The sequence below is a fragment of the Gavia stellata genome, chromosome 9, assembly GCF_030936135.1.
Source record: "Gavia stellata isolate bGavSte3 chromosome 9, bGavSte3.hap2, whole genome shotgun sequence".
NCBI lineage: Eukaryota > Metazoa > Chordata > Aves > Gaviiformes > Gaviidae > Gavia > Gavia stellata.
The window spans coordinates 37,851,687-37,878,895 of record NC_082602.1 but is presented as its reverse complement, the minus strand read 5'-3'; the positions used below and the strand labels follow the sequence as shown (position 1 = coordinate 37,878,895).

The 27,209-nt window shown below is 37.2% G+C and overlaps 1 protein-coding gene across 1 annotated transcript; it reads left to right on the top strand.

The window, feature by feature from the left end:
* Positions 1–1,196: 1,196 nt before the first annotated feature.
* On the top strand, positions 1,197–27,184 carry DHX32 (DEAH-box helicase 32 (putative)). Its single transcript, XM_009813097.2, has 11 exons — positions 1,197–1,466; positions 4,343–4,536; positions 5,952–6,324; positions 8,951–9,196; positions 11,433–11,532; positions 11,658–11,816; positions 21,504–21,695; positions 23,222–23,371; positions 24,472–24,662; positions 25,517–25,698; positions 26,985–27,184. Exons 1-11 carry the CDS (start codon positions 1,197–1,199, stop codon positions 27,175–27,177), a joined length of 2,250 nt encoding a protein of 749 aa, XP_009811399.1. The 3' UTR covers positions 27,178–27,184.
* The last annotated feature ends 25 nt before the right edge of the window (positions 27,185–27,209 follow it).

Below are 27,209 nucleotides of genomic sequence, written 5' to 3'. Positions count from 1 at the left end.
TTTCTATGCTGCTGTCATCAGAGAATGCATTAATAGCATTGTAGCCAATACGGTCCAAAGCTATGAAACAAGAAAAATTTGTAAGGAGAGGCAATAACTTTTATTACATTACTTAGCACAGAAAAAGCTTGATACAGAAAAAGCACACAAGCATTGCGCACAAAGTCTGTTCATCAAGACATTATCAGTATCATTGTTCAACAGGAGACTTGCCCCTGGAACTAAAATAAAAGATGTTATTTAATATTCGTGTTACAGTACAGATCAGTCAAGATTAGGAGACTCTACTTTGCTACTTTTGAGTCCTGAGTTGGAGTTACTTTACGTCAGTGATTTGTTTTTCCCCCATCTTTCAAGGCTGCTTCTGGTGCCTTTGAAGGATTAGAATTGGCATCTCTTTGCTTTTTTTAATGTATTAAGCATATTTTAGATTTTTAATTATGGCAAAGGCTGTTGAAGCCTAGCAAGATTTCCAAGTAGAGTTAAAACACAGAGTATATACAATGACTCTTTACTACTCTGACTTTCTAAACCACTGCAAATAACATAAAATAAAAACACTGGCTGTTCCTGACGGACACTTTCACGCAGCAGTTACCTCCCGTTAACCGCAGGCTCACAGCCCCTGTGCTGTTTTTGCTGTACCCAGGGGTAACCCCATTGTGCTGGGATTAGCCGGCCACATGACCCTCTCTGCAATCACAATAATCGCCCCGTAGCCTCCTATTCACGGCAGCCAGCGCATAGGCGGGAGCAACAAAGGTCAGGCTCAGCGTGCTCTTTCCCAATTATTCTCCAGCCTGGGTGAGCAGCAGCAGACAAGAGCACGAGCAAACACACTGGCTGGTACTCACGGTCTGGCTTTAACATGCTGCTGAAGTGCAGAGACTGGTCAGCTTCTGTTTAACAACCCCAGGTTTAATCAGCGCTATTTTGAAGAGTTTGGACTACTTTTTAAATATATTTTCCTCAAGGCTCATTTGGGTTATTAAACCACGTAAAGTGTGACAAACAGACCACAAAAAAGGCAGCTGGACCCCAAGACAGAACTTTTAAACTGAAGAGCTGGGAAATACTAATCCTGCAGCAAGCCAAAATGGATTTCCTCAGGGTTAGGGGGCCTGAATGATCAATCAATACAAAGGACTCCTTCCATTACTAATGTGTTTTTGCTGGGAATAATATATGTAAGAAAAATGGAGTTTTTAACCTTTTCTCCAGAGATCCACTGCTTTTCAGAATTACTAGACTGCAGTGATGGTGATGAAGAGGAAATACTGGTATGTGGAGAAGATTTAGAGCTTAATCCTTTCGATGGCTTGCCTTACTCTTCCCGTTATTATAAACTTATGAAAGAAAGAGAAGAACTTCCAGTATGGAAAGAGAAATACACTTTTATGGAAAGTTTGCTTCATAATCAAATTGTGATTGTGTCAGGAGATGCTAAGACTGGCAAGAGCTCCCAGGTCAGTACAGCATACCTGGTGGTGGTGGTGGTGGGGGTTGTATTATTTTTAGAATATTTAACGTTGTAAACTTTTCAGAGTTACTATTTCACTAATATTACGTGCTTTTAAAACAGAAAAAACTTTTTGCAATGAATTTCCTATTCACTGCTGTTGCCCTTTATTTATGTTAGGCACATCAATACCCAGATTTATATTACACTAGTATCTGGTTTCTGTTAGTAGTGGACTGTTGCTACGCTGAGTGCTGTATGGTATTGCAATATAATAACATCCAGTTCTGAAGAGTTCAGCTATGGTGTAGGCACACATAGTTGTATTCAGTTTAGCAGTTCTCAGTGTAGAAACAGATGTGCAGCCGTCTATCAGAATCTGAGGTATTAAGGCCAGAGGAAGAGTGAGGGAAAGTGAAATACAGAAGGAGAATAAAGATTAATGTAGTCAAATATAGATTTAAAATATATATATAAGCATACATTTAAATAACATTCTTCAAATATTCACAAACAATTGACACGTACTTTACGTTTGTCCGTTACAAGCCATTTTTACTTGGTTGATGATGTCTTTTGGCCTTCAGGGTAAGTTCAGCACTGAAGAGTAACACTTCTCAGACTGTGACTGGCTGACACAATGTGATAAACAACTAACAAAAATCTCAAACTACAACTTTTTTTGTACTAAATACTAGATTTAAAAATACCAAGCCCTTTCTCAACACTGAAGACCACAGGCATTATCTACTATAGTTAAAAATTCAGAACCAAATACACACATAACCTTAGAAAAATTCTGTATAAAATATTATTGTATTTACCAGTATGCACACTGTAAATTTTTGCTTTGTTTGTATAACACAACGTCACATCTCAACTTGAAAACCTATCAAACACATACTTTTAAAGGTATTACAGAATGTATCGGCTAAAATCCTTCCCCACTGAAATTACAGGTGTACTTCCACTTTCTTCAGTGGGGCCAAGGCCAAGTGTAAAATACTTCAGGACTTACTTCAGGTGGCTTTAGTATTTCATCAGTAAATCATTCCTTCTAGATTTGGCTGGCCACTATTTTGTTCATTTGGAGAATTTTATTGCCTCCTCCTTAATAATGACTAAACTTGTCATTTTATCCTCTTTCTGTCCATCATCACATTGAACGCCCAGTGGAAATGGTAAACTCTGCAATGCCTGTGTTGGATTCAATGCCTATTCTTACTTGAAAAGTATGTTTTGGTTCTGATGAGTGCTGTATCAGGAAAGAAATACAGTGGATTTGTGGGCAGGTCATAAAAGAAGGTGAAAAGAGTTCTCAGGGAATGAAGGACTGAAATCAGTAGGGCTGTTTCTCAGGGAGAAGTAACGGTCTTTTCCTCGCTTCAGCCAAGAGCAAATGCTTTTTCCAGGAACACACAATTACTTTACAGAAAGACATTACTGAAGTCAAGATCTCAGTTGACTCTAAACACACAAATATCCACCAGGACTATCAAATTCTATTGTAATAATATATAATAACTTAAGTATGTTACCACAGTAAGCAGAGAAGAATTTTCTGGCAAGTGTTATAAGCCAAAAATACTATTGTTTATGACTGGGATCAGAAGAAAACTTTCCCGCAGGTAAAGCTGAAGGATAAGTACTGTTGCAGGGCATCTCATATCTGCTAGAGACTTTGATGCTGGACACTGCTAGAGATCACATATTGAACTAGAGACATCATACTTCTAACTGAAAATGCCTATGTTCCTATAAAAAGGATACACACCCACCACTTACCTGGAATATTTTTTGGAGTGCAGAGTCTTTACCCCTTGTTATTGACTGTAATTTATACAAAACAAACTTTGTATAATAATAAAGTACTTGCTCAGAAATGTTACCTTTTTAAATTGTCCTTAAACAAGTTTAATAAGATGTAACACATTGCTAGCTGTTTTTTAAACCTTTTTAGAAACACAAATAACTATACAGAAATAAATTATATGTGGCTGATGTACCTAGTTTATATATGTTAAGTAAAGGATTTGAAACCTAATACTTTCACTAAAATAACATTTATAATATTACTTTCTCATTACAATAACATTAGTATTTTCTAGTCTTGATTTTCTACTGTAAATATATAAATTAGAGAGCTACTGCATAAGTTTCTGGAGCAGTTCAGTTTCAGTTATCTTTGTTTACAGAGTAATTAATCTGAAATTACATGTATTTACTGTGGCATTTGTCAGTTTAAAAGCCTCTTCTTCCTGGGATGTTTCTCATATCAAGCACCTGAATATGATATAGCACGGGCAGGTTTACTGTTGAGCCAGCTGAGAAGACCCTGACAACAACTGAGAGAGTGGTGAAACACTGGAATAAGCTGCCCAGGGAAGTGGTGGAGTCACCATCACTGGAGGTGTTCAAGGAATGTGTGGACGAGGCATTGTGGGACATGGTTTAGTGGGCATGGTGGTGTTGTGTTAATGGTTGGACTTGATGATCTTACAGGTCTTTTCCAACCGTAGTGATTCTGTGAACTGCACTAACATTGTTGGATCAATCAGCAGATGTTATCCGCTCCCCAGAGGCCAGTTCTGTCCCTTCTGCAATATATTCAAACTAATCTGAGTCCAGCTGAGAAATTCCCAGGTAACCCTTCTAGCCCATGTCACTCCAACTGTTGACTACTTAAGAGATTCCGGATCTTAACATTTATCAAGGCAGCTAATTTCTTTGTTAGGTGCAGCTCATCCATCAGTAATCAGGCAGATGGTAAGCAGCGGGTGCTCAGGTTGATTTAGTTCTTCCACACTGTTTACTTCTTTTGCATTACGGTCTCTGCTAAATGTGTTAAATATCAAATACATCTGTTTTCTTATTTACTTACAGATTCCTCAATGGTGTGCTGAGTATTGCCTTTCTGTCCACTATCAACACGGCGTAGTTGTATGCACCCAGGTACACAAGCAGACAGCAGTGTGGCTGGCGCTGCGTGTAGCTGATGAAATGGACGTCAACGTTGGCCACGAAGTGGGGTATTTTGTCCCATTTGAAAGCTGCTGTACAACAGAAACTATCCTGAGGTTTGTGTGTTTGGTTTTTAATGCCCAGTATGTAATAGCTACTAATATGAAGCTTACAGTTCTTTGCAAGTGCAAAAGTTTGCAGCTGACAGCACTCCAGTCCTTAGCTCTTCATTGCACCACTCCACTAACGTGGTCAGGACAGATAACTTAACAACCGTGGAGGAACATTGCTATAGTTTCAAAAGATTTTTGCTTACAGTGTGAAAACAAAAAAACCAACACTGCTTCATAAAGTTGCACATAATATTTTAAAACGCAGACACTGGAGATTCTGTGATTAATCAATAAGCTGTAAGAGGCTTGAAGGAGGTATTCCGTAGGCAAGGTTACCGCCTGTGCAAAACTTCATTAAGCACCTCAGTAACCTCCATATCATTCTGCTTTTTCTTTCTCTGTTTTCCAGTACAAGAGTGTTCATTACCACAAGAAAACATGGGATAATCTACCACAAAATAAAGCTGGAATTTAAAAGCAATCAAAAATCATGGCTAGAAAAGGGTATGTTCAGTAACAAGAAAGAAAGTAATTAGGAGGATTTTTACGAGTTAAAAAATGCAATTAATGTATTAAATATAGACAGGTGACAGCAGCAACAGAGGGATTCAGATTTTGAGCCTCTCTGGTTCCTCAATATGGCAGGCACAAACTATAAAATCTGTGTAAGTCTTTTTCCCAGCCACTGATTTCCAGTGGAGAAGAGGCTACTCACCACTTCTGAAAATCAAGTTCGACCACTCTTCCTTTTGCTTGTCCTTTCTCTTTCACGGAGAACTATGTAACCCTCATCCTGCAGCACATCTTCCTGCAGCTGCTCCTGATGCGAAAGAGAGATGAATCCTACCCTCTCACACATCAAAACCTGTTTCAAGAAGATTCAAAGTCCTGCTGAGCAACACAGCAAAAAATAATATCCTTTAAAAAAAAAACTTTCAGTAGCAGGAATAATAGGGATAAAAGTGAGGAGGGCCTTACGGTATGAATTAGTCTCTCATCTTGGTTCCAGCACTGCCTCAAGTTTGCGTGTATACCTTCTTTTCCTCATCTAAAAGGATTAGTTCCTAGCTCAAGAATTGGTTATGGCATGCAATATGCTTAGATAGTTTGGAAGATGAAAAGAAATGTAAGTTATGATCTTAGGGCAGAAGTATTTCTTCTTTTGCCTAGAGCATTCTTTAACCATAGTGCCACTTAGTGTCATTGAATTACATTGAGTTTCTAGCTACTTAAAAGAATGATGTAAACATGCAGTTGAGACTGTGATACTGTCTACAAAATAGACTCTCTGTTCTTAGCAAATCTTTCTTGTTTGAACAGGAAGAACAAAGCTGTCCCCTAGACCCTGAATTAATTACTTACAATCAAACCTGACTATTCCAAGAAACTTCGTAGATTTTCCTGTTTGTATGTTGCAGATACTGTACAGATGATATGCTACAAAGGGAAATGATGTCTACTCCTCTTCTGAACTATTACGGCGTTATCATCTTGGATGATGTGCATGAAAGAACTGTTGCAACAGATGCGTTACTTGGCCTTCTTAAAGATGTCTTGATATCAAGACCAGAACTGAGGCTGGTAATACTCACTGCGCCTCATATGTCCAGCAAACTGCAGAATTATTACGGCAGCATTCCCTTCATAAGAGTGGAAAACAAACACCACACAGAGGTTGTATACTCTTGCAGCATTCAGAAGGACCATTTTCTGTCTGCGCTAAGACTGCTCTTTGAGATACACCATACAAAAGAGAAGGGTGACATTGTGATCTTTCTAGCATGTGAACAAGTAAGTTCCAATATTTCTGATTTTAATCAAGAAACAATTTACATCTGTGTTTTTATATGAGCTATAAATATCTTGTTGCCAGTATCTAAGATGCTGGACATTGCCAACAGTTTTTATCAATTCAGGTTTTTCCTACAAAGAAGTTATGGTATACATAATGCTGTATTATATATACAGCATAAACTAATAGAAGGAACTATCAGATTTTCTGTAGGCTTAAAGAAAGGCCGTCATCCTGTGTGTTGCAAAAAGTAGCAAAGGCAGCATACATGGACAAGGGCCACAGATGCAGGGCGTTAATACATTGCAACCTATTCTGGCATTGGGTATATCACACTTTGTGTTATCCCTGTTCTGCAGGAATGGACACAATGTCCAGTTTGCATAAATGTCCTACTTCACATGAATATTTTTACCTTAAACCTGCCTACAAGGTTCTTACATTTGCATTCTCCTTTATGGCTGCAAACTTCCCAAGCATTTGTGTACACAACAGCAGGAGGTAAATGTCATTCCGGAGGTGCTACAAGTGATCCAGGAATCTACATGGGCTTGGCTATTCCAAATAGCGGCGTCTCTGAATCCCTGGAGAGAGCAGTGATGCCCTAAATTCATTGCTGCCAGGACTGCATGATCAGGTCCTTCTCAAAAAAAATTCACAGTACTTCATAGCTGTCAAAGCAATCTGCCCATTAAACAAACATTTTAAGACCTGAAATTCTTATAAATTATTATTATTATTTATTTCCCGATAGTGATCTTCAACCTTCCACTTTGTATCATTAAATTTGCTTTAGAACAATAATTTCACCTTAGTAGCTCCAGAATTCACAAAGATAAAATATCATAAATTACCCAGGTGGTATTGCTTTTCACCGTAAAAACGTATGGACATGTAACACTTTTAATAATGATAATAATAAGTTATAAACTTTATAGACACAAATTTTACAAATGATGAATTAATTAATTCTCTGTATCAGTTCCCATATTTACAATAAGTAATGCTAGAGGGAAAACACATAGTCTTTCCATTTTGAAGGACTGGGAAGAAAGTCCATTTCTGCTAAAAAATATTTGATGGGCAAGTCCTACACAACATTAAAATAATAATTTCTTTCTTGCTGAGAAGAGATTACTTAGTTCTCTCTCTAACGATGAACAAAACACTTGTTTTGAACTGTTACTACGCAGTTCACATCCCACGCATTCTTGCTTAACTGTGGTTTAAAGTTTCATATTGCTAATGGCTCACTGTTCCCTAGCACTCAACTGTCTTTTAGACTGAACAAAAATATGAATAAACTAAGGACATTAAGATTTATGTGTTGTCTTGGTGCCAGCCTTGCTATTAGATGCCACTGTTCTATCTTTATAAAAATTTTTATAGAGTACTTTCAACCTATAACTACTATGAATGTAGTGTCACTCTCAAATAGAAACTCAGTTTGGTTTTTCAAATTTGAAAAATGTTTACTAATAAAAATGCTTTAAAAAAAATCCCTTTCAAACTGAACAAGCCTATGAATGATTTTTGTATACCTTAAAAAAAAAAAATCACAACACAATTTATTTTATATTTTAAAAAAGACTAAAACAAGAAAAAAAAAGCCCAACTTTTACAGTTTATATTCAACCTCTGAATTTGTGGACTGTTTTAAAGGTGATGTTCCATTAAAACAGCTTAGGAACATTGTACTGACTTTATTAAGTCTTCATAGAGTTTATTAATCATTAGGGGAAAGAAAAACCCAATAAAAACCTTTACAATACTTCTATCTTCTTAAACATAGTAAAGTAGGGAAATTTCTCCATACTTGGATCTTTTTATGTATTGTAATTGGACTAAGAAAATAATAGTAGTTTCCAAAGTGACCCAAACAGGGGGTCTGCCATTTCAGCCCTTCCAGTGACAGGGACAGTAGGGATCAGAGAGGGTTAGAGCAGTGATTTGCTGTGATCTGTTCTGATCCCAGGAGCACCCGTGCGCATTGCACCTTCGCCAGCAGCGCAGGTCACCCCGCTGCCAGCACTGGGGTGCACACCTGGAGAGCTGTTTTCCAGGGGACACTGCCACTCAAGGCACCCACATGCATAACTTTGGTTCCAGCGGAAGAGAAAACATTTTGAGCGCACCAGTGGGGCACCTGAGTATCTCCTACAGCATTACCAGCCCCGTGACAAATTTGCACCAAACTTTTTGGCACTGACTGACTGATGTGGATACATCCTATATGTCCTATATACTGTTTCATAATTTCTCAGCCTTGTTATTCCTATACTATATTTTCACACATCTGTCTTCCCCTGGAGGTTGGTTTGGATATGATTAAAGCCAGAGAAGACTATTTTGAAAATTGCAGAGGAGAAAAAGACAATTCAGAAAACAGCCCAGCTTTTCCCTGGTCTATAGTTAGCAGATACAGTAGGTAAATTCTTATACATAGTTCTTTTCCCTTTTTTTTCCCCTGTAATTATTAATCATGTAAGATTTAAATTTTGTTGTAGTTTGATACAAAGTTAAAATTCATTTTAGAATAAAAAACTTACTTTAAAATTAAATATTGATATTTGTTTTTTATACTCATGAGACAAAAGAAAAAAATTATCTTTCTCCTGATTACAGGAAATTGAAAAAGCTCACCAAATGATCAGACAGGAACAGTCTAATTTAAATCCTGACCTTGGAGAACTCATCCCAGTTCCTCTATACCCTACAAAACAAGACCTAATTCCCAAGCCAAATCAAGACAAACAGAAATGCTGCAAAAAATACAGGAGAAAAGTGCTACTCACCACAAGCTTTGGAGAATCTTTGATTTGGATTAAAAATGTAACTTTTGTCATTGATGTCGGTGTTGAAAGAAGAAAGGTTAGTAAAGTTAACCAAAATCAGTATGCCAAGAACAAACTATGCATAAGGTTTTTTTCAGGGTGGGGGAAAGGGGATACGTGCAGCTAATAGATTGGTGCGAATAGTTTCTAAAGGATCAAATATTTTTCTGTTCTTTCAGAAGTCAGATTCTATAACATTTTTAACATCCAAATTACCAACTTTCATAGAAATGGGAAAACCAAGCAAGAAAACACCATTACTTCCTAAATTCAGTCAGAAAACAAAAGTTTCTAAAGCCAGATTAACAGTCCCAGCTGAAACTGCCACTTTTTTGGGCACCAAACTAATCGCATTCCATTTGCAAACTACATCTCACCTTAATTTTGGCCTATCATTCCTAGTTATGTCTTCAGTACCTTATAGATAGAGCAAAATACAATCTGTTCTTGGCTACCTATCGGCAGATTACCTGGTTTAGTAGATTAACCTCACCCCTTGCTTAACGCCTTCGTAATCAGTGTAGTGTCACAGATCATATAACGCCGAAGGATGCTCACACAGGGAACCACTCCTTCTTAATGCTGCTTGTGCTCATTCTGGATACGTGCTTCCATCCAAGTACATCAAAATGCTGCAATTTATCAAATTAATGTTTGGCCTTTTACAGTTCATTCTAAGTATGTCCTCAGTTCTTGTTTTCCACCCCATCCTGGGAAGGACTAGTGCAGCTGCAAATGCATGTCTCATTTCTTTCATTTATACAAAACTGACATCCTAAAGAATGAGTGACTATGTAGTAACAAGTCATTACATGAATTGGAAAGCTGCACAACACTACAGACTCTGTAACTGTTCAATGCGTTCTGCTAGTCAAAATAAATATTCCAGTAATAGGCAAAAGAAACAATATAATACAGTTTCTTTATATAACCCAGAATTGAATCACCAAAAAGGGAAGTTAAGTGTTCCTAAAATTTTGGATCAATGATCATTAATCCTGATTAGCCTTGAGAGTAGTTCAGGCAAAAGCCTGGGAACTACCAGTACCTCTCATTCTCATTGCAAGAAACTGTGTCTGTCATTTTTAAGGGTTCTTATTTGGAGGTTATAAACTAACCCAGCCTCAAGTCAAGGGTAAAAAAAATTGTCATACTTCTGTGTGAAACGAACAAAAGCCTAAAAGCAATTTTCAATTAGACCATGCATAACTGAACTTATTTCTGAAACTACAGTTGTCTTGGATGACAGAAATTAATCTCAATTCCACGGTAATCTGAAACCCAAAGTAAAATTCAGTGCTTCCAGACTTCTGTGAATCAGAAACATGAAGTGATGGGAACAAATCAGTTTCAACAAAGTCCTGATGGCCATCAAATCACCTCTATCGGTTATGCAATTTTCACCCTTTAATTCAATTATTTTGTCCTAACAGCTAAAGTTAAGTCCTCTAATATTCATTCCTCAGTATTTCAAATTCACATTCAATCCATATGGCTGAAAGTCAGTTGAAAATAGAGGGAACAGTTAAAGCTTTGTGCAGAACAAAATCCCACGTAAGTCTTGCAGTTGGGATATATAATAAATTTACCTGGAGGAAAAGAGATTTGTCCCCTGCACTGAGGCATATTTTATCTTTTTTATTAAAACCTTGCTTAAAGTAGACAAGGTCAATTCAGATGACATGACTAGAAAGTTGTCTTATCCAGATGTTGTATGTCTTGCTGTATGCTAAAGAAGCTTATGGATATTATCTGGTGGTCAGAACAATGAGTGAATCGGCTCCTCAGTTTAATCAAAATAAAGTACAATTAAGGAAAAAATAAAACGGGGCATTGTACATCTTTGTTACAGTCCTTGCCTCCTGTATTGAATTGACAGATTTCAGTATTAAGACAAAAATCTGGAGTTATGGAACAAAATGTTATCACACAATGTTGGGATCCTGTCGCTGGAAGAAATAAATAATCTTTTTTGATGCTTTTCTTGATGATACCATAGGCATACATTTTGTGCTTTAGTAAGGTACAGTTCTTCAGAAAAATACATTTATCTTAGAGTATACTTACAGAGTTATTGCAAAATATAAGTGTCTGTCAATTTATCAGTGCTGACTGCTCTCATTTCCAAGCTGGTGAAATATGTAGTATAAAAAGAAATGAAACTGTTACTACATTTTCTGTAAAATGACCTAGACAAAAATTCAATACAGACAATTAATATTTTTGCAGTCTTCTCTTACTTATCTGATGCTTAATATCTCTTTCATTTAAAGGTGTACAATCCTAGAATCAGAGCAGATTCTCTTATAACGCAGCCAATCAGCAAAAGTCAAGCAGAGATGCATAAACAAATTCTGGGCATGTCTTCATCAGGTAGAATTACTAGCTCAAAATTTAAAACCATTAGCTCAAATTATTAACAGAATTGATGCGGCAACGCGCAAAAAGAAAAAAAAAAAAAAAAAAAAAAAAGGTGATTTTTCTGAAATCTCTTCCAGGAAAACTCTTCTGTTTGTATCCTGAAGAATTTACATACAAAGAAATGAAACCACATGTACCAGCCAAAATACAAGAATCAAACCTAACTAGTATGGTTCTCTTCCTGAAGAGGATGGCTATAGCAGGCTTCGGACACTGTGACTTCATAAGCAGGCCAGGTAATGACGATGCACCGATTTTCCATATTTTTATTATTATTTTTGCAGTTATTTAAAGATTAATTTTGTCCTGGTATTCACAGTACTGTATTTTATTGAAGTACTTGTAATAATATTGCCACTGCTTTTACCACTTACCTGCTAGAACAGTTCACAATGCAACAGTTGCACTTAGAAAAATGGTACCGTGTATGAACTGGTTGCTCTGAAAAAGACCATAAAGTATCTGAATGGAATTGGAATGAAAAAAAAAAAAAATTAAAAACCAAAATATTCCAAGTATCTTCTCATCTAGGTTTCATGTTATTTTCCTGGAACCCACAAAGAAAATGTGTGTCCCATTGTACAGATATCTAACAAAATATATTCCTTTAATCAAAAGTTTACAACCCAAATAAACTACTGTTGTTACTTAGGAGATATATTTAGAGGAAATCAGCTTTCTTCCTATCCTCCAGCATCTCCCACCTCAAATTTACAATAAGCTGTTACTTAAAAACAATATTATTTATAAAATAAACCCAAATAAACTTTCAATACTAGACAGGGAACACTCTGAATTTTGAGGTAACAGTGTGAAGAAAGTGGTTGCTTATTTTTTTTAATTTTTCTGACTTCATATTTTAGGGCTTTTTCTATAGAAGGACATTCTCCTCTGTTCTGACCTACCACAAAACCCAAGTACCACTGCAAATTCTCCTGTTGATTTGAAACCAATTAAAGTGAGGGAAATAGCACTGATTTCACTGGTTTGGGGATCATGTGACCTATTGCTAGTTTCATTTATGATAATTTTCCAGTGCAAAGAAGAAGAATTCTTATAATATCCTCCCTTTCCTCATGCACATACACAAAATTAGAACGATCACGTCTTCTGTGTGTTGTGCACTGTAATTAATCAGTAATAAAGATTTTAATTCCCACTGTTGGATGTTGTGATAGATTGTAAGTGCAATTTCTAAACAGAATTTATTCTACTTTTCTCTTGTCTGCCTGTCTAGCAGAAACATGCCTAAAGGAATTGTGAAAAAACATTGCCAGTCTGAGTGGTAACTAATTCAAGACTAATGAGAATCAGAGTATTTGGACCTTGTGAGTGTCACCTCCTGTGTTGAATCTAGGAAACCTTCAAGGAAAACGGTTATGGAATACAGTTGGCTCCCACTCAAATTATTGAAAGTATTTCACTAAAAAAAAATATATTCTAAAATGTATTAGTGCTTTTACTGGATATGAAGAAAGTTGTTCTTGAACTGTAGAATGAATTAGTAAAGTTACATTAGGAAAAGCATTCAGTATTTTTGGATTTAAAGGCACAATGGAGACGGTTGGTAGTCAGAGAGAATGAAATGCTAGAGGCATTTAAGGATTTCACAGATGTAGGAATTCTAAGTTTTGTCTGTATTTTTGAGATAATGCAGCCGAAGAAAGCGTCTTGCTGATGTGTACAAAATTGTGAAGGCATTTGATGAATGCATCAGCTTTACTTGGATGGGCATCAAATATGAAAATGTTTTTGCTAACTAGATCAAAAGTGTGAGGTCAAGGTATTGAAAAGTTTGAGGAATTACCAAAACAGTGTGAGGAATTTTAGACAAACTGTTAGAACAAAGAAAAAAAAATCCCACAAACACTGTAGGCAGTCCACTGAGAGGAGACGAGAAAGTCTGCACAATTTCCTAGTCTCCTTCCCGTCTTAAGGCCCCACACAATTAAACATTTGAAACATTGCTTTAATTGTCTACCACAACTCTTCCTTTATCCTAGGACGAATAATGCATTGGCTTTTTTTGCCTTGGGGCTTTCTTTTTCCCACTTCTGAGTGGGCAATGAACCTCTTTGCTACTAACACTTAAGTTATATCCCTAACACAATTCTCCAGAGATGAGTATAAAGCTCACAGTATCAGAATACAGACAGTTTGAAGTACCTGATGTGAAATACATTTGTCTGCAAAACAGGAATACTGAAGTAAGCAAATTTGTAAGGGGAGTTAGTTATTGTATTAGACCAACTTACAGAACTCAAAACACATGTCAAGCTTTCAAGCACATAAAACCTTCTTTTGGGCCCTTCATCCTCCTAAGAGCTGCAGATCAATGATCTCAGCCTGTGAAAGCCCAAGTTTTCTCATTCTGTGCTGAGATAGCCCCAACTGGCTGTGTACACTCAATGCCACACGGCTCTCCAGTGGCTAAAGAAGCACGACATCCTCCAGCAGAAGCAGAGACTGACCCTAAAGTCACACCATGGAGTCCTTGCTGCCCAGCTCCAAATACCTCTGGTACCCAGTTAAAGTGTAGCCCTGAAGCTTTCTCATTGCTAGTCATAAGGTCAAATAGATGTTACACCTTTCTGGATTATGTACTGCAGGAGAGTTTTGCAGAGGAGACAAAGAGAAGAGCTATCGGAGATGGAAAGCGTCCTCTCTTGAGCAATACATTTTAGCTTCCCAAAAAGGCTTCATTACCTTTGCTGCAGTCAGTTTAATTGCATAAGCCTTCAGTAACCCGAAGTGATGAAAAAGGCTGAGGAAGAGGAGGAGGGGTCTTCGAGATGGTTTACAGACCTACGTGAAAAAGACAAGCAACAAAGCTCACAAAACAAGCAGTGTGGGTTTTCTGACCCTAAGAAAACTCCTGGGCATAACAGCTCTTATTCACATCTACTGCCAATGTATACAAAGCCAATTTCCCCACCCTCAACCAAACATGGCACAAGATCAACTGGAGCAAAAAAACCCAACCCACAAACAAGCAAACAAAAAAGACATGGCAGTATTTCTAGATGCTCATTTGACCTGGCCAAATCAAGTGCTGATCAGAGCATATGGATACTAAAAACACAAATAGCCTTTCTATTTCTCCCCAGCACAGTTTGTCCTGGGCTTGACTATTCCATGTCTCTTCACCTCCTTGGACTCGATTTTGCTTTGAGTAAAGGGAGATGCTGCAATGTGTTTACTCCCATGTGCCACACATGCCACAGGCTTTCCTATGCACCGTTTCTGTTCAGCTGACATTCTGAAGTTTTCTTTGCAACTGCAACAGATTGAGGCTTTGGGTATTTTAACCCAAGGTGAATTTCACATAAACAGAATAATGTTTTCACTGAGATCACAGAGTAACGTACGGACATGAACCAGTGAACAAACAAATCAAAAGTAGACCAAAATTCATAGCAAGAATTCAAAGAGAAGTACTTCACAGTCCGTTCCCTGTACATGAAGCAGAGAACATATAGCAGATACGTAAAGAAACAGAAATTACATCCATAAAACATTTTATTTCTGCTCAACAACAATGCGCACAGGGTTTTTTTCTGCTGCTCTTTGAGGAAAAATAAAAGCCTGGATTAACTCTGACTCATTACTGCATTATGAAAGCAACAAACATGTCAGGCTTACAGCTGCTGCATTTAATTCACGCTATAATCGAGATGAGCAAATGCAGCAGACTTGTTACCCTTTTTAGAATTCATGAGCCATACGAAAATGTATTTGGCACTGCAGTTCTGAAGTGTATTATTTGAATTCCTGTGCCACTATAATAGGGATGTCTTTACATTTTATATCAGTTAATCAGCTAGATCTTTACTGTGTTGCATAACGGGACGAAAGAACACCTTTCCCATGGATTGCAGCAACATTATTTATTTTTGTAAATCACTGGAAAATCCTTATTTAAACTATGCAAATCGGTATAAAGATGAAGCCATGTAAAATTTCCGTAAGAAATCAAGGTGAAAGCAGTTTGCAGATTCTGCATTCGTGCAGAATTACCATAAACAATTTTCAGATTGAAGTAATTGTTGATGGTCATGGATACCATGACATCTGAAAGCTATGCTATTATAACCCCACTGAGAATATATTTCTAGAATATCCATAATAACAAGAGTTGTATAAATGCATATAATTTCAAATTGTTTCAGAAACAAAATTTGTTTGCTTATTTTTTCATTAGAAACAGACCGTCAAAGATGGAAACTCAATGCGCCATGTAAGGTCTGCTCAACAGAGATCACTTCATGGCAGATTTCTTATCTTAAGTTCACTTGTTGATTCTTTGATGTTTTAATTTCTGAATTTCATCACTTAAATAGTATTATATATCTCCCAATGAAGAGCTTTCTGATAGCATAGATATGGCCACATACTTCATAGTCTGTACTGCACAAATCAGTGGAAAAGCATAAAAGGAATTGGAGAAGGTAAAGACCAGACAGCAAACAAACACAGGAAGCAAAGCATGGACTGGAAAACCTGACCCTTAGCAGCAGTCCCATATCTATGGGACAAGAGGCATCAGGAATGGGAGTCAGGACAGTATGAATAGCCAAATAACTGAGCACATACCACACTAAATGTAGCCAATTGCTTAGAATAGAGAGCTGTTATCACAAAGGGCATCCCAAAAATGAGAAGGGGCAGCCCAGGACTGTTAAAGCTAGACTACTCTCATGTCATTTACTAGAGAGTAACAAAAGAAACCAAAGTGATTAAAACTATTTTTGTGTCATTACATAATATTCTTTAAATTATACTCTTTGTGGATATACATGTTGCACAGTCATGTATATGCTTTGAGGATGACACAAAGCAGATAGAAAACCAACTTCACTGAACAGTCAGTGCTATCCCTGGTGCATGGATATTACTTGATGTATTTATGTTAGGGAAGTGCAGGTCAGCCTCTGTCCTGGCTGTCCCTGCTGGCAGAAAAGCACAGTAGGGACCATTACCAGCCAGCTTGGAGGAGTGAAGAAGCAGCATAAGGGGGAATGGAAAGACTGCAAAGTATGAGTTTGGAAAAGTAATTTTTAATGATCAACTATAATTTCAAAATAATAGTTAGAGAATTGGTGGCTTCAGAGCATGACAGACTCATAAAAAAATCCTACCTCAGAAGTTAGAGGGGAAAAAAAAGAGAATCAAGATGAAACTTAACACACAGAAGCTTGTCCTTGCAGAAGAAAAATCTTTGCATAATTTGAAGAAAACCTGGCACTAGATTTCTCCATATCTTCAGTTTACTATCCAAGGAGCAACGTTAAAAAACAATAACAGAAAACGCCATTCCCCAGAACTATTCTCCCTGCAGTAATTGCTTTGGCAGCTCTTCATACTGTTAAGCCTAACAGAAGCTGGAAAAACTTGTGGCCTGCCAGGCAGTGAATCAGCTCTTTAAAGACAACATCCCTTCACCTGACATTCATGTCAGCTCTAACTTTATAACAGTTATTTCCGTGGAAAGAAAAGATCTATCAAGAAAAAGGTATTTTACATACTCAACATTTTCACAGAGTAGGAGACCAGAACACAGGACCTGTAGATCTTCCAGACAAGCACAATATAGCAGTTAAATGGACTATTAAAAATCATGAAATTTATGTTTCATTCCTATCTCTAAACTTCACTTATTATAGAACTTTGGGCAAACCGCTAAATCACTGGCTTCCTTATGCAACAAGAATAATACTTTTGTATTTATTTTATCACACCTTAAGCACTTCAATTTCAGCCATGTAGGATGTGACACTGAAAAGATTAAAGGCACAGCTGGCTTTAGAAACATAACTTACTCTGTTCATGTCAAAGTTATAAAAAACTGTGGAACGAAGAATATGATTTTAAGTCAGCCTGAAACTCTCAGATAAATGATTTCAGTGCTAACAATAACATTTAGTTACATATTTCCTTTACTAAGCCTAAGTATGATCAAGAGTAGGATCTGTATTTATATAAAACCAGTCAGATTTCGTGAAACAAGTCCAGAGCAACCCAGTCTTAAGTAGCCAAAGAACACAGGAAAGTGAAAGAAAATATCCGATAAAGAAATACCTTTTAAACTTCCAGGGATGTGACAGTCTCTTGTTGAAAGCACAGGACACATCTTGAAAGCTTCTTTTTAACTTTGCTCCTGTGAAAGCAGCAGTTGAGTCACAAAGCCTTGCGGTTTGCCTCGATGGCAGCAGTAGTTGCTGTTGGCAAGCAGCCCTAAAAATAATGACACTTGCTTGCTAGAAATCATTATAAGACAACGCAGATTTCTGTTCTTTAAAGAAGAGCTTTCCATATCTAAACATTTACACTACTTTTCTTTTATCGTAGTTCTTATTCAAATAGGAACTATACCATAAAGAACTCTCAAATGAGCGTTTTGCTGTTCTTACGATGGCTTTTTATTGATTGAGTTTGTGCTTTAAAATGCAGACCGATATCTGAAAGCCCTATTCTATTTTTCTTTTTTACTGTTCCTTCACCTGCTCTAATCTACCTTTACTATCTTGTCCTTTCTAGGACAATAAAACTCCAGGAGTCGTCTTTTTTTTTTTCCCCCCGAACACTCATAGAAAAATAGGGAAGTAATTTGTGCTTATAAATCTCAAGGCAACAAACTCTAGGGCATAAAAATGCAAATTACTGATGCTATCAGGTGATTGAAATTGGCTGCCATATAACCATATATTTTTTAAGTTCTAGCACAAACTACTTTGTTGATTTCTGGAAATTAGCTTTCCATGATTTCCTAGTAATTACTATATGTCTGGATGACCATTTTACTCTCCCTGAATTTTCAATCACTGATATCTATTTCCTATCACTGACTCTTACCCTTCATCAGCAGTTGCTTTTCATTTCTTTAGACTACCTAAGTATTTTCTTCTCAGATACTTTAGCTTTTGCAAGGGCTCATCTTTTATCCCGTTAAACCTCATATGTCTGATAATAAATGTTCTCTCTAGACAGAAACGCCTCATGTTGTACAGGCAGAGGTATGAACTCTAATACTGAAATGAAAAAGGTCAACAGTTTTAACAGGAATTTACAGACTCCTGAGAGAATTTCTCTGAAAACTAATAGTAAGTGTTTTAAAATTAAGTGAAGTCACAACACTAACACACCGGAGAAGTTCTGTAAAAGCTCATTGAAGGGGAATTAATAAACTATTTTTTCCCTTCAGACATTAGTAAAAGAAAAGGGTTAAAAACAACAGCTGCTTGCTTGCTTCCCATTTTACTTTTTTCTTTACTTCATTATAACTAGTTAATTACAGAGACATGGCAATAAACTAACAGTTCACTGCAAATGAAGTAAAAACCCAAACTCAAGATTTTCTTGCAGGAAGGCAAGGCACCTGAAGAGGGGCTTTATGGATAAATGTGACCTACCAGCTCCTTACAGGCTTGCTTTGCTTTTAATCTTTGTGATGCAGAAGTAGCCTGCCAAAGACAGGTTCCCCTTCATAATGAATTCAAGCCAGAAATTATTTCTAGTCATATCCTAATGAAGGTACAAGAACAAATGCACACCCTACCTGTGTAGGTAGCTGTGGTTGTGTTTTGTTTTTTTTTATTTAGAGATTTTTGACATTAATATGTAAACTGACAGCAGCCCTCAGAAGCCTGAAAAATTGCGAGTGCAGGCATTACTTTCTCAGTGCTGGCTATGCTTGGCTGGAGATGAGGCCAAGTCCTGCTGTAACGGAATTTTTGCCACCAACTTCAATGGGACTAGAATTTAACTTGTTAACCATAAAACAGAGAGAAAATATCAAACAGTTCCTTAAACTGGAATAAGGAGAAAGCTGCTGCAGTAATAGGAGAGCAGTTATGAATTTAAATGAACTGGCACTCGTAAAAGATATTGACCATTACAGTAAGACCTGGAACAGAAATCTACCTTTGAACAGAGCTGGGAAGAAAGAACCTTCACACTTCAAGAGTTCCCAAATTTCCACCAATGTCTTTCATGCTCTAACAACTACTTTTTGGAAAGTGTAGGCTTGACAACTTCTACTCAGCTTTCAGCTTCATTCTCTCTAGTCCCAGAACTGTAGCCTCCACGGTTGCACATAAAGCTCTTCTATGCTTGTTTTGCCAAAGGGACCTTCTTTCATCAACAGCAGATTTCCTACAGACCTGCTCAAGCTCTCATTTTAAGTACTGATTTGCTTAATCCTGTCCTTTCAGACATGTTTTCTTATCACTGCAATGTGAGAGTCTGAATTCATTACACCATTCTTTCAGCAGAACAAAATGTCGCTGAGAAAACACCTAGACTAATTCTTTCAAAATCTGAAAAAAGAGTCAGAATAATGCTTCACACTCCTCTGCCACCATATATCAAAAGAAAAAGCAGTCAATAACAGTAAAAGGGCTAGGGTATACATAAGCTGATTCTGTCTTCCACTGCCTCAGATGCAGAAAAGCAAGAGAAAAATAGTGGGAAAAAAACTGGTAAAGGAGAAATTCAGCAAGATACTTAATGAGAAAGGAGAGTCTTTGCCAAACTCCTTCGTTATATACTCCCATGGAGGTGAGAGGTTCAGAAGAGCTACTGTAAATGCCATCTTTCGGTCTATCGAGAAATAACTGATGAGATGTAATGATAACTGATGAGTTGTAATGATAACTGATGAAAAAGGCGTATTTGTGTCAGTGTGTATAAGCCATTTTCCGTATCTTCAGATCTTGTGGGTTGTTCATTTCATTCACCCTCATCCATGAAAGAGGAAGAGATACCTATGATTTGTGGAGGTACTCCTCATAGAAAAAGCTTAATATGCCATTGATCAAAACTGAATGAATTGAACAATTAACTGAATTAATTGTTGATACTCCAGCAGTCTTCAGAAAAAGCACATGTGGACCGCTCCAGCCTTAAAGCTCGGTGTTCAACATCTGCAGAAGCAAACCTCCCTACTGAACACTCCTGGCAGGCCTCCACTTGTGTTTATCTAAGATACAAAACCCATCACTTCAGTCTTTGTTCTCCTCTGCTTTCACTGTTATGACCCCATCTTAAATGCTAGACTCTAACTCATGATACACTTCATGTTTGCCTCTGTTCAGTCCATCTCATACTCACCCTCCCTACTCACTGCGTGGCCCAAATTCACTGATTTCCTTCTTTTTTCCCAAATTAGTTTCTCAGCCTACCTAACTATTTTGCTATATTGACTCATCATTTTTTCTGCCTCACTGTCCTCTCTTCTACCTATGTAGGTTGTAAGGAACCTACAATAAGGGAAAATTGAAAATTTAATTTTGTGCAGTGAGAAAGTACACCCAATTGCTGGGGAGACATTTTCTTTTACTATGTTCCCATTTTTCTTCTGACATCATGAGAAACTATGTAAAAACACAATAATAATTATAAAAAAAAGGCAACCAAGAGCACTCCAAATACCTGCAAGAGTGGTAAGACAGCTACAACTTCTGTAAATGCTTGTCTTTTGGTTATAATCCTTGCTCCTAGAGCTGTTGTGTATCTCTCAACACCCCCCAAATGTGACCACCCCTCTTTAAAAAGAATGAACGTACACACAAAAAAATACCTGAAGATTGCCAATAGTGGAAGTTCGTGACATAGTCTCGGTGCAATACACTATTCAGCACTCACTATGTCTTGGCTTTTGACAGAAACCGCTCTGACAGAAAAAGGATAACGAAGTTATTTGCAGCCCTGTAATTGTTATCCCTTATTTTCTTCCTCCAGAACATTCTCAGCCTCCCCTTCATCTCATTTATTACTTTTTCTTCTTACCTGTTGTCAAATGATAGAAGCTGACTTTTACCATTTTCACATAGGAAACATGCAACTGAAATATTATAATGAGAATTCAGGCATTCATTTATATGTAGCCATTCTCAAGAATTTGAATTATCTTTCCTTTTTATTAGCTCCTGAAAGCCTGATGCAGGCTTTGGAAGATCTCGATTATCTAGCAGCCCTGGATAATGACGGAAACCTTTCTGAATTCGGAATTATCATGTCAGAATTTCCCCTGGATCCACAACTGTCAAAGTCAATTCTGGCTTCGTGTGAATTTGAGTGTGTTGATGAAATGCTCACCATTGCAGCCATGGTAACAGGTATTCATAAATAATGTCTTACTGCATGGCTTGTGCCACCTGCCAAATCCACGTAGACTCTTTCAAAGTCTATTCACAAGGGCAACCCAAAGGCAAACTTCTGTTATTCGCATCCTGCTTATTTCAAGTAAATGAATATATTTGGCTGTTTAAGTCTTTCCTTTAAGCATGCAATGAAACACAAGTAATGAATTCCTAAGTAGCACTCCAATTCCATGCTTCAGATGCCCCATTAACTTCCAACCTTTTGTCAGAAAGCATACACAGAACATCCCTTCAAAATTAACTTTCTTATCTCATATTCATGTACATTTGTTACAGACTGAAGCAGCAAATTAGGGGAAGTTCTAATTACAAACAATATGGAACTGCTGACCTACAAAGAATTACTTTGTGATCTTGTTTCTCCACTTCAAATATTTTATAAAACTAACTAACCTTAAGTATCCACACGATCCTGTCCTGATGGATCACTCTGCTCCTACATGGCACTGTGAGACAAACCATCTGGCCCCAAACACTGGACACGTTAAGTCTGGAGCAAGAACATTTATATTAGAAGGTTGTTAACTATAGAACCTTTTCACCTGATGTGACAGAGCTTTCAAACCAACACATAAACCCCAGATATTTAAAACCTATTCATTTTGCGAAAGCTGCTCTAGAAATCTTAATAGATCAAAGATGCACAAAACCAAAGATTTCAGGATAACTGAGAGGAGGGTGACTCTAGAAGAAGTTCAAATAGAAAATGACGATGATGACTTCTCAGGATCCCACCAGATAGTGCAGGACCGGGCTAGACTTAGATTCTTTCAGGTCTTACTGTGACATAATGATGTTGGCTCCAGCAATATTTAGCTGTCTCACTTCTCTCCACAGCAGCCTCCTAACCATATAGCACTATGCTACTGGTTTTATGGCATAACCCTAGTACAGAACCAATGCTTAACAGCTATCTACTGCTCAACAGCTACAGCTTAACCTTGCCTGTAGAGAATGCTTTGGCATGGCATTATTGTGCTCTTGTGATAAAATTTTTAAGTACATAAACCAAATGTAAATGATTGAGCATATGCATATTTTAATTTTTAAAAACACTCAGCCATCTCAAAAGACACAATTATGTAGCACAGCACCGCAACAGAAGTAAAATGCACTGGAAAGCACAAATTTAAAGATATGAGAAAATTAAGGCATTACATCCATAGATTTAGTTTCTTTCTATATTAAAGAAACCATATGCTTGGATTCTGGATAAATTGGATCAAGCCATTACGAAGCATTTTTGGCATGAGGCTAGGGGAAAGCTTCTCACCTTCTTTTGTGTTTACAGCACAAATTAACTAAACAAGATTGAAAGAACATCCACATAAATAAGGCCTTAGTGAATGCAGTAGATTCTTCACAGCAGCAATTCAACATTGAAGATTAAAGGGAACTGAGAAAGGAAAAGTATCAGTGGAGTTAGTACTTGTGCATGCACCTACATGTCTTAATAACCACTGGCTTGATTTTTTTCTAAGCTCCTAATTGCTTCTTACACGCACCTCCTGGAACAGAGGAGATTGCTCTTACTTGCTGGCGAAAATTCTCACACCCTGCAGGAGATCACTTTACTCTTATCAATGTCTTCAACGCCTTCAAGGAAGCCAGTGCAAACTCCGCAAGCCAATGTAAGTGTACCCATACCAGACAAAATGAAGCACGTTGTATCCAATTTGGAAAAAAAACAAACCAAAACAAATGAATATTGTTGGCATTTCGTTCATAAACTCTTTTTGAATGATTCTTTCTAGAATTGCTAATTTGCAGAGAGAAGAGAAACCTAAGATAGCAGCCATTACAAACAAATACTAGTTTTAGTTTAATTGAAAGTGTGTGACCTAGGACAGCGTACCTCCTCCAACAAGGGTACGTCAGCGCTATTACTATTGTCATTTGAAGTGACATTGTTCAAAAACAGAAAGATGGTTCCTCCTGTAAAAGCACATAATCCATGTTTAAGATGTGAAATGACATAAACACAGTTGAGAAGGGACTTGATTCCCCGCAGCCCAACAATTCTGGTGTTTTTCTGATAGCTGTCAACTAAAAGGAAAGTTTAAGGGAAAAAATTGAAAGTAAAGTTCACATTTACAGGAAACCAAATAAAAGCCAGGGGACTGCACAGCAGACAGAAGCTCTTCACAGTATTTTCCTGTGCTCAAACATCTTGCTCAGGTTTGTTTAGCCTGAGTCCAGCACTTAGACATTGAAGTGATAGATTTGCATATGCTAAGTAAAAACTTAGAACACAACAGTAGGACTGTTTCACGTTCAGTCATGCTGAATGCTGAAGAGGTCCAAGAGAACCTGTCCCTTAGCAGCATGCAGGATCATCACCAGCACTACAAATGTGATTTCAGTTCCATATCCTGGCCTGAATCCAGAAAGCCTGAAAATGAGTTGCTACTCGTTCTATTTGAAGCTATTACTTTTTACAGACCAAATAAGGGATTTTGAATATTTTTATTCAGAAAAATATAGCTAAAATTCCATGAAACTAAGTAAGGATATCAAGTATTGCCCATTCACTTTACAAGCAAGATCTATGAGCCTACGTTGTCCATATGGTTCTTGTTATCAGAATTTTGGACAGCTCTGACACAGCGACTCACTCCCGAATGATTTTAATCTATTGCACCAGTCAAAGAGCGTTTTACAGAGCAGTATCTGGATAGTACCTATCAGTAATACTTTGCTTTAAGACAAAATACTGTTTTTTCCTCCACAGACTACAGTAATGAGAAATGGTGTCGTGATTATTTTCTAAGCTGTTCTGCACTGAAGATGGCAGAAATTATCAGAACCGAACTAGTAGAGATTATGAAGCGTATTGAACTTCCCATTTCAGAACCAGACTTTGGATCCAAAGAAAATATACTAAGAATTAAGAAATCTCTCTTATCTGGTTACTTTATGCACGTAAGGAAAAATATTGTGGTTTCATCTTCCTGCCTTGCTAACCTATATAGAATGCTTCCAGAGAACTTAAGTTAGGCAGCAAAATCTTTTCATCATCAGAAAGGATAAAAGCCTTTTTTTTCCAGTGTATCAGACAAACACTTCTGCCAATTCCAATCTTCTCTCTAGGGTTCAGCTACCGCAGCATGAAGCCCACACGCGTCACTGCAAGAGGGAAACTGTCAACAGGCCTTTCACTCAAAGAACTCTTTTACCTCAAAAAAATCTTTAACTTGTAATATTCTCTCAGACATTATTTCCTTTTTGAAGATTATTGTGAAAATACCCTGGAAACAGAGAATTGATTTTATACAGTTTTCTTGATCTCAACCAAATGAGGTACTCTAACTGTAAATGTAAACATAAACAAGAAAGATTAATTTATTCCCACTTGAAAAACATGCTTTCCTTCACATCACTATGCTCCACCTAAATACAAGAATGACCCCTCCAAACTACACTATTTCAAGTGCCCAGCTACACATTGCATTTTAAAGTCTTATAATTCTTTAAGAACACATCTGTTTTCACACAGACCCTTCAAAGCCCCCTACCAAGTTCAGATATTTACTGTATAAGCCCGCCCTCATTTGTTGCAGTTTCCTTTCAAATATACAGATAGACGTTTTCTTTAACTCTAAGCCTCATTTCATAGTATCCAGTCCCTAGCTTTCCCACAGAAATTTGGGAAGAGGTTTAGGCTCTCCACTTGGAATTATATGAATACAAACCAATACTAGTTTTAATATAATAGGCAAACACTGATCTATGCATCTTGTACATTCAATTAATGGGTAACTCTGCATTTTTTTTAGATTGCTCGTGATGTAGATGGCTCGGGTAACTACTTAATGTTAACACACAGACAAGTGGCCCAGCTTCATCCTTTCTCATCATATTATAACACCAGAAGGATTCCTGAGTGGGTTTTATTCCACGAGTTTAGTATATCAGAAGACAATTCCATCAGAGTCGTCTCTGAGATATCTCCTGATCTGTAAGTTAACAAAGACGAAACTGTTTCTTCACTCATACCTCTACCACAAAAGCGTAACTTAAGTCACAGACTGGGTGAGGATGCCTGTGTACATTGAGAGCAATGCTTGGAGAAGTCAACTCCGGTCATCTTCTCCGTTTCTGTTATCTCTGTCATAAAAATATCTATCTTCCAGTTCTGTTGAGAAAACATTCCAAGCATAACTGATTCACTCTAGGTAATGATGTTGTTTACAAGAAAAAAAAAAAGTTAAAAAAAAAAATCAGTAAAGTAGGCACAAGAGAAAAGGACAATCTAGTCCTAGTACCTAGTCAAGCAAGAGGAGTTGGCATTGCTGGAAGCGTGAAGGAATTGCTGTTTTTCACACTTTTTATATTCACTAGTGAATATATGTGGAATAAATTTTCTTTCCTTGTTGCCAGTATTGTTCTGTCACTGTGTGTAGCTTTGCTTAATGTCTTCATTTTCATTCAGAACACTCACTGAATTAGAGCTCAGAACTACTGAAAAAGGGAAGAACTGTGATCGCATGCCCTTACTATTCTTTTCATGCAAAACAAAACATCATTTAAGTCAGCCTTTTGTATTTCCTAAGGTGTGCTGATCTGTTCAGGTACTCAACTAAGTCTCAATGTCTGCTACTGTAACTGTAATCAATTCATCCATTGAAAAAACACCTTACAAGTAGCAAAAGTTTCTTACAAGGTAAAATATACAGAAAAAAAATCAAGGAAGAGTTAACACAGCAGTGTACTCATAGATTAATCTAGCTGGAAATTTCTTTGTTCCCTGAAAAGCTATTTTCCAGCAAATCTTTTTCTCGACATGTTTTATGTACCCAGCCAGCTAAATCACCCCATATCAACTGTTTACGGATTCAAGCCTACAGTCTTCCTTCTGCAAAAATCTCTTTACACCGAGAATATACATTTTACTGTCCTATCTTTTCTATTTCCAATGTTTATAAGAAAGCCTTTTTCATACTTTTACTGAACCAGAAATATGTTCAAATCCAGAAAAATTACTATTTAATGCCATCTGCAGCATTGAGAACTGAACGACAATCACCTGAAGTGTAGACTGAGTACATTAAGTGCAAGTCTACTGAAAGCACAAACTATAACTACATCTTGCACAGAGTTTTGGTTTTGAGTTGAAATACCAACTTTGTAGCTGTATGCATCAGCATGTTGCTGGTGTCTTTTGTATAAGCCTGGAAATAGCTATTCAAACATTTCAAAATTCAATTAAAAAAATAATAATGTTTTGTCTTATTTCCTCACCAGATTCATGGAGCTGGTACCTCAGTATTATTTTAGCAATCTTCCTCCTAGTGAAAGCAAGGATATTCTGCAGGAAGTGATCAATCACTTGTCACCTGTTTCAACCATGAAGGAGGAACAGAAAACTAACAATGACAGCAAAGAAAATGAAAAATTTCCCCAAACCCCCACTGAACAAAGATGTGTTATTCAGTGATTTTAGACTGAACTATCATATATTGGACAAAT